The sequence below is a fragment of the Tinamus guttatus genome, unplaced genomic scaffold, assembly GCF_059628265.1.
Source record: "Tinamus guttatus ecotype Peru unplaced genomic scaffold, ASM5962826v1 Tinamus_guttatus_pri_ptg000049l, whole genome shotgun sequence".
NCBI classification, from domain to species: domain Eukaryota; kingdom Metazoa; phylum Chordata; class Aves; order Tinamiformes; family Tinamidae; genus Tinamus; species Tinamus guttatus.
This window is the reverse complement of record NW_028288583.1, coordinates 803,684-815,093: the sequence shown is the minus strand read 5'-3', so window position 1 is coordinate 815,093 and position 11,410 is coordinate 803,684. Positions and strand designations below refer to the sequence as shown.

The 11,410-nt window shown below is 54.9% G+C and overlaps 1 protein-coding gene across 1 annotated transcript; it reads left to right on the top strand.

Moving 5' to 3' along the window:
- Nucleotides 1-570: 570 nt before the first annotated feature.
- Nucleotides 571-8,189, top strand: DENND2D (DENN domain containing 2D). Its single transcript, XM_088539817.1, has 12 exons — nucleotides 571-628; nucleotides 2,526-2,710; nucleotides 3,257-3,369; nucleotides 3,490-3,559; nucleotides 4,298-4,375; nucleotides 4,486-4,626; nucleotides 6,301-6,449; nucleotides 6,549-6,726; nucleotides 6,904-6,945; nucleotides 7,141-7,231; nucleotides 7,323-7,562; nucleotides 7,786-8,189. The coding sequence occupies exons 1-12, from the start codon at nucleotides 571-573 to the stop codon at nucleotides 7,845-7,847; spliced, it is 1,407 nt and encodes a 468-aa protein (XP_088395943.1). The 3' UTR covers nucleotides 7,848-8,189.
- The last annotated feature ends 3,221 nt before the right edge of the window (nucleotides 8,190-11,410 follow it).

Here is an 11,410-nt window from a genome sequence, read left to right as displayed (position 1 = left end):
GTGACCGATGCTCCTGGGATGCCCTTATCCACATGTGCTTCCTGCTCCCCTGTGCCCAGTGCTGCCTGTTCCTCTATTGACAGTTCTCCCGGGACCCGCATGCTCAGATGTTCCCAGTGTCCCAGTGCCAGATGATCCCAGGACTCCAACACCCAGACATTCCCTGCTCCTCTGTGCCTGATGCTCCCAGCTCCCCCTGTGCCCAGATGTTCCCTCCTTCCCTGTGCCTGGTGCTCCCGGTATTCCTATACCTAGATGTTCCCTGCTTCCCTATGCCCGGTGCTCCCGGGACCCCTCTAGCCAGATGTGCTCCCGACTTCACCCACCCGGTGCTCCCGAGGGCCCCGTGCCTGGTGTTCCCGGCTCCCCCCTGTCGCCGGTGCCGCCGGTGCCGCCGCTGCGCGCAGCGCAGGGCAGGTGCGGGCCGGCCCCGCCGCTCTCCTCCGCTCTCCTCTCCGCCCCGTCCCGTCCCGTCCCGTCCCGCCTCCCCCGGCAAAGCGAAAGCGCGGCGGGCGGAAGCCGGCCCGGGCCGAGCCCTCCCCGCCGCACTGGGGCCGCACCGGGGCCGCCATGGCCACCTCCATCGGCGACTTCTTCCGACGGAGCCTGCGGCGCTCCGGTCGCAGAGGTGAGTGCCGGGCGCGGCGGGCGCCGGTACCGGTGCCATTCGCCGCTGTAGGTGCCGGTGCCGTCGGGCTCCTGCGGGCGGAGCGGGGACTTCCCCGGGCAGCGCAACCCGCGCACGTCGCCGGCAGCGGCACCGGTAGCACCGGCGGTGAGTGCGGACGGGGCGGTCCGCGTTCCCCAGCCAGCAGCTGGTTCCCCTCACCCCCACTCCTGAGCATGAGTGGGGTCCCCCTGCCCTGGGGCAGCACCTGGCCCCCTGCGGGTGCACCCACTCCTTAGGAACCTCCCCTGTCCCAAATGAGCACACTCCCTCCTAGGGTGGGATCCCATCTCCTGGGGATGCTCCCCATCCCTGGGAACATATCCCAGCCCCCAGGGGGGATTTGCCCTATGCCCTGGGGCAGCAGCTCCTTCTCTGCACATCCCTAAAGGCCCTGCAGGACACTCCAGATTGGCGGCAGAGCCCGTGGGCCACCACGTGCCCAGCAGGACTTGCCATCATCCAGCCTGAGCTGGCAACCAGGAGGGCGCTGTGTCCCCAGGGAGCATAGCCATGGCAAGGACAGGGCGGAAATGGATCATTTCAGTGAAAGGGCATTTTGGGACTTTCTAACCCAAACACCTCACAACAACTGGCCCAGTTTTCGAGTCGTTTCCTGCCCACTGCAAACAACCGTGTGGGGCTGGAGACCGTGATGCCACGTGGAGCCTCTAGGCAGGGGCTCTGCCCCACACCATGAAACAGGTCCCCACGCCTGAGAAGCTGATGGCACAGGCGGACGCTGCAGCACCTTTGCCCTTGTCAGCCGCCTGCGGCAGGAGAGAGAGGTGAAAATCCACAGCAGCCACAGCCTCGTGGTGCGATAAGACAGGGAAACCTGTGGGCACAGAACACTGAGTGCTGGTGCCAACTTCGCCCAGTGCAACGCCACAGGGTGTTGCGTGGCCCCACATGTCCCCGTCATGCCAGGAATGCAGGAACCAGGATGTGCCCGCGAAGCAGATCCACGAATGAGGGGAGCCAAGGCGGCTCTCCAGGAGGAGTTTTGCCTTGCTGAGAGGATCGGCTTTGCCTACTGAGGTGGAGCGGCCTCGGAGCAAAACAGTGTTGTGGGCGGCTCCATGCACGGCCCTTGGATTGGGAAAGCACTGGGAAATGCAGCTGGGAAATGCGGCTCTGTTCCTCGGGAAGGGAGCTCCCGCCTGGGATGGAATGCCGTAGGGAGCATATCACTCTTGTAGCTAGAGAATGCCACCATTCCTAGGACCTCCAACCTTCCCATTGCAGCTCCCAGCCATAATGAGAGCCTGAGCCTGGGACCTGCTCAGGACTGGGAACTGCAGATGAAGAAAGTCACAGGCAGCTGCTGGGAGAGGAAAGGGCTGCAGTGAGGCCCAGCCACAGGTCAGGTCCCACCTAGCTGCGGTCTCCATGCGGTCTTCAGAGATGCCCGATGGCTGCTCTTTGTATTCGGCTTCCTCGTTTCTCGGGTTGTGGCAGCTGAGGTGTCCCAGCTGCTCTCCCCAACCGGCAGAACAAGAAATACCATGTGGTCTCAGGGAATAGCATTGCTTTGGGAGCTGCAGCTTTGGGAAGCCTTCTGAGTCCCTGATTTGCAAGCAGCAGTTCCCAGGGCTGAGGGCATTTGGCAGGGTTTGGATTCCTTTCACTGGAGCCTCTGGAGGCGTCGGAGCAAGACCTGGGCTCTTTGATCACTAGTGTTTTGACCTGAGAAAATGCATTTAGCAATTCAAAAGCCATTCCCACAACTCCAGTGGCTTCTCCAGAGAGCAGCTGCTCTCAGGGATCCCATGCACCTTCACTCGGTTGGGGTAACGAAAGGCTCAGAGGTGTCTGATGCCACCCAGGCCATGGGTCTCTTTTCTTTTGGCTACAGAAGGAAAAGAAGAGTCCCCAGCTGCCGAAAACAAACCCTCGCGGGGGTCCCCAGAGAAGGCTGGGGATCGCAGCTCTGCTCTCTACTCAGCCGGCCAGTTCTTCTTTGAGTACCTTGTGGTGGTGTCGCTGAAGAAGACGCCAGATGGCCGCTACGAACCCAAGATCTCCTACCAGTTCCCCAAGGTATCTTGGCATGGGAGGTGTACAGAGTTGTCCACAAGCCATGGAGATGTTTGCAGGAGCCGCAAGACTCTTTTCGGCTTACTGGAGATCGGGACATGGGTCTTCTGAGGTTAAGAGGAAACAGGGAGGTTGCTTCTTCCCCATTCCTAGAGCCAGGGAGAAGGGGAACAGAAAATTACCCCTATGGCCTGGAGCTGGACATCCAAACTCAGCCCTGGGCTGGGATCACTCTGATGGTTCCTCCCTGCTGTCCCAGCTCAGGGCCACCAACCCCAAGAGAAAAACTCCTCCCCTTGGTTTTCTGTGGTCTCATGATGCCCCAAAGAGCGACCCCGTTCCTGGAGAGGTCCATTGCAGGAATTCTGCTTGGCTGTGTTATCCATGAGATGAAGCCACCAGGAATTTGGACTTTCGGGGGTATTTGCCCAGGGCTGTGCAGCCACCCGCTGCTTCTGTTTGAGTCAGGGGTGGCTTTGGGCCACCAGACGTGCCCCGGGGTGCAGGGGACCTTCTGCCACCCTGACCCAGGTCATCGCTCCATTCCAGCGTGAGAACTTGCTCAAAGGCCAGAAGGAGGAGGAGGAACGTCTCCTGAAAGCCATTCCCCTCTTCTGCTTCCCCGACGGCAACAACTGGGCGCCCGTCACGGAGTTCCCCAGGTACCGGCCTTGCTGCGGGCGCCTCAACTCGGCTGTCACTTTCCAGGATGGACGGGGCTGCCCCTGGGATTCCCCTTCTCCCAGCAGCACCCTAAAACCAGACCCCTTCTCCCCTTGCAGTGAAACCTTCTCTTTCGTCCTGACCAATGTGGATGGCAGCCGGAAGATCGGATACTGCAGGCGGCTGCTGGTGAGGGTCCTGCCCTTGGGTTCCCTGTCCCCGTGCAGGGGACATGGTCCCTTCTCCCAAGTCAAAAGCATGGCCTGATGCTGGATGAAGGAAAGCAATATTTGCAGTATTTGCATAGCCCAGGAGTGACCCAAAATTAGCAGTATGGGGCCAAGACAGTGTAAGGGGGGTGCAGGAGGAAAACTAGAGGAAGGATCGCAGGAGAATCCAGCTGGAAAGGAAAACAATCTCCCAGGAGCTTATCCCACTGGTCCCCATTTCAGTAGGAGGCAGGATCAGCCCAGGGGATGGTGGCGAGCAGGGCAGGAGGCCTTGGAGGACGTGTGTCTGGGGGAGAAAAGATGGGGATCTGCCAATGGGCTTTGCATCAAAATGACTAATAGCTTGTGCATCTAAATTGTTTTATCTGGGACCTGGGCATCCAATGATTTCACGGCACTGACGGCATCCTTGGCCTGAGTCCTAGCTCTGAAAATTCCCTGGCATGTGATGGGTGTCTTTTCTTTTCCCCATCGCGATGTCAGAGCTGTCTGTGTCCTCATGAAGCAGGGCTTGCTCTACTCCCCAGTTGTTTTCCCATAAATTTCCTGAGACTGCAGGTGGGACCCATGACCCATGAACCCCCCCCAGAAGAAGCTGGGGGACTTGGGACTGCCTCTGTGGCTGGGAACTCACAGCAGGGCTGTCACATGTGCTGTGGAGAGGCTAAAAGCCCTTTTCCCTTCTTCCCTCCTCCAGCCAGCCGGCCGCGGCACCCGCCTCCCCGAGGTCTTCTGCATCATCAGCTGCCTGGGCTGCTTCGGGCTCTTCTCCAAGGTAGGGACACGGTGGCTCCTTCATCCATCACACTGGTGGTCCAAGGAGCCACAAGGACCACCGTGCCTGGTGCTTGCTGGGGTTTAACAGGCCCTTTTTGCCTCCTGCAGATTTTAGATGAGGTGGAGAAGAGGCGGCAGATCTCCATGGCCGTCATCTACCCCTTCATGCAGGGCCTCCGAGAATCGCCCTTCCCGGCCCCGGGGAAAACCGTCACCATTAAAAGCTTCATTCCTGAGTCTGGCACAGAGGTTGGTGGGAGTTTGGGGACTCAGTGTGTTGCAGTGGCTCCTGGGCTGCTCCAGCAAGGATGGCCAGGGCCATCTCCAGAAGCATCTTTGGTGTCTGCAGCACCCTTGGTGTTTACAGAGAGCTTTCAACCCTGGTTTTCAACCCTGGCTTTCATCCTTGGGTGTTTATGTAGCTTTGGGTGGTGGGTTGGGCAGCTTGGACCTTTTGGCCCAGAGGACACAGGTGCCACCTCCTGCCTGGGATGGCAAGAGGTTGGCAAGCAGTGAGGATGAGGATGGGACCCAGCAGTGCTACCAGCCAGACCAGGGAGGGACATGCCACGCTTTCCCAGGGTGGCCACTGCTTTGGCCTCAAGCACTTGTGCTGTGTTCCAGAAGGTCCTGAGACCTCTCTCCATGCTGCAGAAAGCCCTACTACGAGCAGCCCCATCTTTCACCCGCTGCTGCTGGCTCTGGCACCGCTCTTGCCTCCACTCAGCTTCTTCTTCGCACCTGGGTGCTGAGCGTGGCCAGGGCACCTGCTGGCTCCAGCTCAGCACCCAGGATTTGCAGTGGCCACCTGCAAGCATCCAGTGAGCCTGCTGCCGGGAAAAGCAGCTCTGAGGAAGGCACAGTGCCCGTGGGACTCATCACGCCCACACACTGCCCTCCTAGCCAGGTGCCACGCCAGGCTGCAGATGTTTCCCTTTGCTTTTCCTCACTTTTCCCTTTGCTTTTCCTTGCTTTTCCTTTCTCTAGCCAGGGTGGGAAAAAGTAGAGGGGGGACCTGCTCTGGCAGCGGGCTCCCATGAGGGCAGATGAAGCTCAGGGCCAGGACCGTGGACCCTTCTTTGGAGCCGGTTCTTGCCAGCTGGCTCTCAAACTGCAAACGATTTCTCCATGCAGGAAGGCTTGCGCAAGGGGCTCTGCCTGTTGCTCAAAGCCCCGGCAGCACGGGAGAAGGAGGGTGAGTAAAGGGGCCTTTCTTTGAAAGAGCTGCACAGCAGGGTGCGGGAGCACTGGGCAGCAGCGAGACACTGGAGATGCAGGGAAGCTGAGGGGAAGGCGAGCGCTGCGGAGCACGAGCGGCGGGAGCGAAGCATCCTGCAAGATGGGGGCCGGATACGCTCCCCGGGCAGCTGGGATGATGCTGCTTGACTGCAAGGGCAGGGTGGGGAGGAGGGGAAATTCCCACCCGGAGAAGTTCCAGGAGAGAGGTCAGGACTCTTAACCCTTTGCTGGCCACTATCTTGGAGCAGCAGTGGGGAGAACTGGAAGAAATTTCCTAGCCCCAGTCTTGCCCTTATCCCTCCTGCTCTTTCCTGAGGGACTTTTTCCACCATTGCTCTCGGGCACCGCTCGGATGCTGGCACGTACCTGCTCATCTCTCAGCAGCAACTCGCTAGCAATTGGAGAAAAGAGGCATTTTGGGTTAAAAAAACACACACGATAAATCGCACAGTGCAGATCCCTGCTTTCTTTCCTACAGCCTCTGCTCTGCACATCCCTTTTTTCAGGAGAATGCCCAGGCAGGCCAAGACCAGGTTCATCTCTTGCAGCAGGGCCTCACTAATCATGCTGCAAGCTCTCGGGGTAGATTTTGGGCAACGCCGGGCGGCTGGTCCGGGCAATATCGCAGGGCGGCTCCTCACTGGCCCCCAGTGGGTGCGTGAGGGTCCCACTCTGCCCTCGCAGCTCATCGAGCTCACGCGGCCCGTGGACGCCCACCTGGAGCACGTGGAGTTCCAGGCGCTGCTGCAGCGGCTCAGTCCCCAGCTCATCCTGCACATCTTCGCCTCTGCCGTCCTGGAGCGGCGGCTCATTTTCCTGGCAGAGGAGCTCAGGTGAGTCGCGACATGACTTAGAGGAGAAGGACCAAAAAATTACGGAAAGAGAAGCCTCCTCAGTTAAGGGCTTCCCCGCGATGCTGCCTTGTCCCACAGCGTCCTGTCCCAGTGCATCCACGCCGTGGCCGCGCTCCTCTACCCTTTCACCTGGGCTCACACCTACATCCCCGTAGTGCCCGACTGCCTGCTCGACACTGTCTGCTGCCCCACGCCCTTCATGGTGGGCATTCAGATGCGTCACCTGGAGCGGGTCCTGGATCAGCCAATGGAAGAGGTATCACACCATGGTGGGGATGGTGCGGAAAGAGCCACTAGCGAATCCATTGCCATAAGATTCCTGCTGGCTCCAGGGTTGAAGGCTCTGGCTGGACCCTGATGATGCAGCTTGGCGCTCCTTGCATGTCTCAACCCAATAGCCTCAGCAGGGCTAATGCTGGCTGTTTTCTTTTAGGCTCTACTGGTTGACCTGTGTGAAGGGAAGATTCTCCAGGCGGTAGGTCCCCACATGGCTTTGCCTAGTCTAGATGTCCCTAGGAAGGGTCCCTTTCCTATATCCTTCTCCATTGTTAGTGGTTTTCACACCGTGGCATCAGGGCAATCTTGATGTCACCCATCCAGGGGGAAGTTCCCACCAAGGAATTTCTCCACCAAGTTCCCACAGGGCTTCAACACCCGTTTTGCCTTGCAGGTGGGTGATGAAGAGGAGATCTTGCCCATCAAGCTGCAGAATGAGGTGTTGATGTCCCTCAGCCGGCACCACAGCAACAACAACATGCAGAGTAAGGACAATAGCCAGAACACTCAGCAAAGTGGCTTTCTTAAAAAATGCCTGTGTTTGGTCCTAATTTGTAACAAAATGTCCTCTTCCAGCATCCGAGCAGGTGAACGCACTTGTCTCCGAGGCCTTCGTGCAGTTCTTTGTCCGTACCGTTGGCCACTACGCCGCACACATCAAGTGGGGCAGGAACGGCCGGGGTGCCTTCCAGGAACGGGCCTTCTGCAAAGCCCTCGCCTCCAAGACCAACCGCAGGTTTGTGAAGAAGTTTGTCAAGACCAACATGTTCTCCCTATTTATTGAGGAAGCAGAGAAGAGCAGGATCCCCCAGGAAGGTAAGTGGATCTGTCTCTCTCTCATCTTGAAACAGCAGCTCCTCAGTCCTGGAGGCTGCTCAGGTCAGCAGGCACTGGAGCATCTCTGCTCCTGACTGTGGTGAGGGTCCATTCGGGTTCCATGGGTCCTTTCTCCTTCCCGGGTGGATCTTGCTGGGTGCAAACCTTGACCAGGAACGAATGAGCCAGATACCCACGTTCACGCAATGCCCTCCTCTTACAGCCTATTTCCAGCAGAAAATAACAGAATACCACGAACAGAAGAAGCACCGAAGGGAATCCTGAAGGCTGGGGAGTGAGAAGCAGGGCTGGGGCCAAGCAGGTCTCTGCCAGCAGACTGAACCCACATCCCAAAAACGAGCAGAACACACTGGACTCTGATGCATCCAACTGCCAATGCCTGCAGCCTCAGACTCATTTCCACCCTTTCCTTATTTTTCACTTTTTCCTCAGGACACGATTGCACTGGAAAAACTCTTTTGCACAGAGCTAGCGAGCAGGCTGTGATTTTCTTTCCCCCCCAAGTCTTGCTAGCAACAGGGAGAAACGGCAGCTCACACGGAGCCACCGGCATTGCGCACAGGGATGGAGAAAAGCCAGCGAGCAGGCGACTTGGTCAACAAGGTTTGGAGAATAACTATTAAAGAAAAGGAAATTAATTAAAGCAAAGCTATATTTTTTGCAGTAAGTTATGGTCCTTTGGGTGCATTTTCAAGGCTGCTATTATTGGCACTTACTTCATCCTATTTTCTATCAAGATGCACTTAGCAGCAGCAGGAACTCAGATATCTCAGTGGGTTTTGGTACTGCTTCACTGTTGCCACTGGGAGCAACACTCCCTGTTCGGCTCTCTGAAGGAAACAAAATATTCCCAAAATATTTATTTGGGCTGTCATCAAACCGCCAAGGCCACGGGACTGCATTGGGGCAACAGCAGTGATGGCCTTGGGTAGGGAAGAAGCAGCTAAAATTCAACAGCAAACCTTTTTGGTACCTTCCTTTTTCCTTGGCTTGGGGTCCAACCACCCTTAAAACCTTCCACTTCATCCTGCTACTGCCTGAAAGGTGACGCCTACAGCAGCTTCAAAGGAAGATGATGGTCCTCTCCCTTTCCAAACGCCTTCATCTGGGTACCGAATTATAGGACGGAAATCTGGTGCCGGTTGTAGTCCTGGTTCTTCCTGGATGAGCTGGATGCTTCTCCCCGGCATTGCCAGGATGGAAGACAGAGCTTCATTCTCCAGCCCGGATTACAGTGCCGACCCGTGCTCGCAGGGTTGCTGCCTGCTTTGCCATAGAGTTGAGTTGCCACCAAGTGTCAACAGTGAGTTATTTGTGTCAAAAAATAATACTATCAGGCTTGGCACCAGACAGCTTTTGATTTCAGAGCTGCTGAGTATCCGACTCATGAAAGCAAGGCAGATGAAAAGAACATTTATTTAAGAAATAACTGCGTGTGTGCAGCCATGCACAGGGGATTACGGGATGGGGAGAAAGAACTGTGCGGAGTGTAGAAACTGTGAACAAAACTGAAACTTTCCAGCCACAGCAAAAGAAAATTGTTTAGTCTGCTCAAACCCTATGTGTGTTGGGGGAGGACGGGAACTGCTGGGTGAAAAATAGAGTTTGGGCACTGTAAATATCTTCCCTGGTTCCACAAGTTTCCCCTTCTGGGTAGAGAGAAGGCTACGGGTAGTTTACAGGAAATTAAAGATTATTTGATTTTTCTTTCTGTGTTTTTTTTTTTTCATTTCAAGAAAAGTCTACCTACCTGCAAAAAGCGGTAAAGGGAGCCAAGGGTCTTCCCTTTTGAAAAGACTGCTTGTCCCCTCTCCCCTGTTTGCCCACTGCTCTCCAGAGAAGATGCTGATCTTTCTGGTTGCAAAGTGCAACCCATCTCATCTAAAAAAAGTCCTGGCTTTAAAGGTAGCTCCTTAGTAAGGACGAATTGCAAGTCACATAAAGGACTGGAGTTTATCATCTGTGGTTGCTCAAGCTTTCCAGGAGAAAAGCTTTACAGCTTTATGAAGAGCTTTGCTCCTTCTTTCCTAAGCCCTGCGTGACTGATACTGCTCCGGAGCAGCATTTTTTAAAGGCATCTGGAGTTGGGCTGGCCTGACATTGGAAAATACCCTGCTATTGCCACATTAGTTTACTCAGCAGGCTGGTGTCATCCGGCAAGAGCTTTTAACACTCTCCATTTCTTGACTGCGGGTAGACAGCCTGGATATCGCAAAAAAGCACGCACAGTCCAGCGACTGATCCAGGCTGGCGAAGGAAGGACACTGTTCTGAAAGTCAGGGCAGACGCTGAAGAAAAATTACCCTATTTATTTCTTCTTGGAGCTCAGTTTGCTTTTCTTAAACCAGCTGCTTATGGCTGAGCACGTTGTTTGCTGTTGCAGACACTCAGGTGCTGTGCGTTAGCAGCAGGGACACATCCAGCTAGACTCAGGTCACATTGTGGGGCACCAGCAAATCTCACAGCATCACTTTAAATCCTTCTTCCAATTCCCCCTGCTCAGGATCTGCCTAACACTTGATCCAAGTCTGGAAGAGTAAATAAAACAACACCGGGGAATGTTTCCCGGAACTGGAAAGTGCTCATTTATTCTGCTAAATTGCTAGCATACTTCCCGGCCTAGTATTAGCCAACTAACGCTCGTACAAACAATTCCCAGGCGGAGCTTGGGAGTCAGCTCAGGAATCACTTCTGATTCACAGCCTGGTCCCTGCTGTGCAGCTGCCTCGTTCAGGAGATAAGTTTCACGGTACGGTGTGCGCCAGCTGGCCTCGGCGCCACCAAATTCTCCCCAGTACGTTCAACATACCGAGGTCAACGCAGGCGTTGCTGCTAAGTGCTTTCAGATTGCTCCAGTGCAACGGCAGACACAGCTCCTACTTCAGATGGTTTCTCCACCTGGCTGTAACCTCTGGAAACTGCTGCAGTCTTCATCTCCTGCTCTCTGGATTAAACTCTGTTCCCAAGTCAAACACTGGGCACAGCAGGACATACCTGGCACAAGCAGGGTAGGAGGGCATGAAGAGAAAAACAGTTGTAGGAAATAAAGTTTGAGACACTTAGATTAAAGGAAAACAGGGCCCTTTGGAGGCCTTGCGCTTCTCTCCTGTATGTTCCTTGCCTAAACATTGGGAACATCTTTACTATTTAAAAAAGAGGCAATATTCTGCCACCATGCAGGAACTCCCACCTCGCTGGGGTAGTATTAGGGTATTACTAGACTTGCTCAAATTGAGCTGATTGTTTTCTGGGTTTTGGGGCGTTTTTGTTTGTTTTTTTTTAAAGTTCCAACAGATCACTGCTGCTAAAGCTATGCCCGCCAAATGCAGCAGAAAGCTTAAAAAGCATCTCACAAGATCAGGCTGAGCATAAAAAAAGCATGATTTACTCACTAATTCTGTTCCCTCACCCAGCCTTTGGTCTACATACATATCTCAGATAACCTACAAACAAAACAGCATTGTAATGTGCAAGCACCAGGAGTAATTTATTCCATTATTTTGTCACAGGCATTTATACAATACCTATATCCACAGTGCCACTTTCCACAACTTGGATGACAGCCAGTAACTTATCAGAGGATTATGTCCTGATAATACCAATACTTTAACTGGGATAGAAATGGCATCTTGGACGACCATTTACACTCTAGGGATGGACTTTCTCAGCTCCTGGGTTTTGAATAGAAACAAGTGGATCATGAAAAACAAGCCCCGAGAGCCTTAAAATTATTCCAGTCTTGCACTTCGCCTTGCTCCCCCCTTGAAAAGCAGCAATACAAGTTGGACTATCCAAATCAACCCTTCCCATAGCTGGACAGAGCTGTT

What these genes read in the sequence shown, in the direction of transcription:
- DENND2D (XM_088539817.1), top strand. Translation starts at nt 571, where the DNA reads ATGGCCACCTCCATCGGCGACTTCTTCCGACGGAGCCTGCGGCGCTCC. An exon ending in TTCCTGAGTCTGGCACAGAG is followed by an intron (nt 4,627 to 6,300) that starts GTTGGTGGGAGT and finishes CTGCCCTCGCAG; the next exon opens with CTCATCGAGCTCACGCGGCC. An exon ending in CAGCAACAACAACATGCAGA is followed by an intron (nt 7,232 to 7,322) that starts GTAAGGACAATA and finishes GTCCTCTTCCAG; the next exon opens with CATCCGAGCAGGTGAACGCA.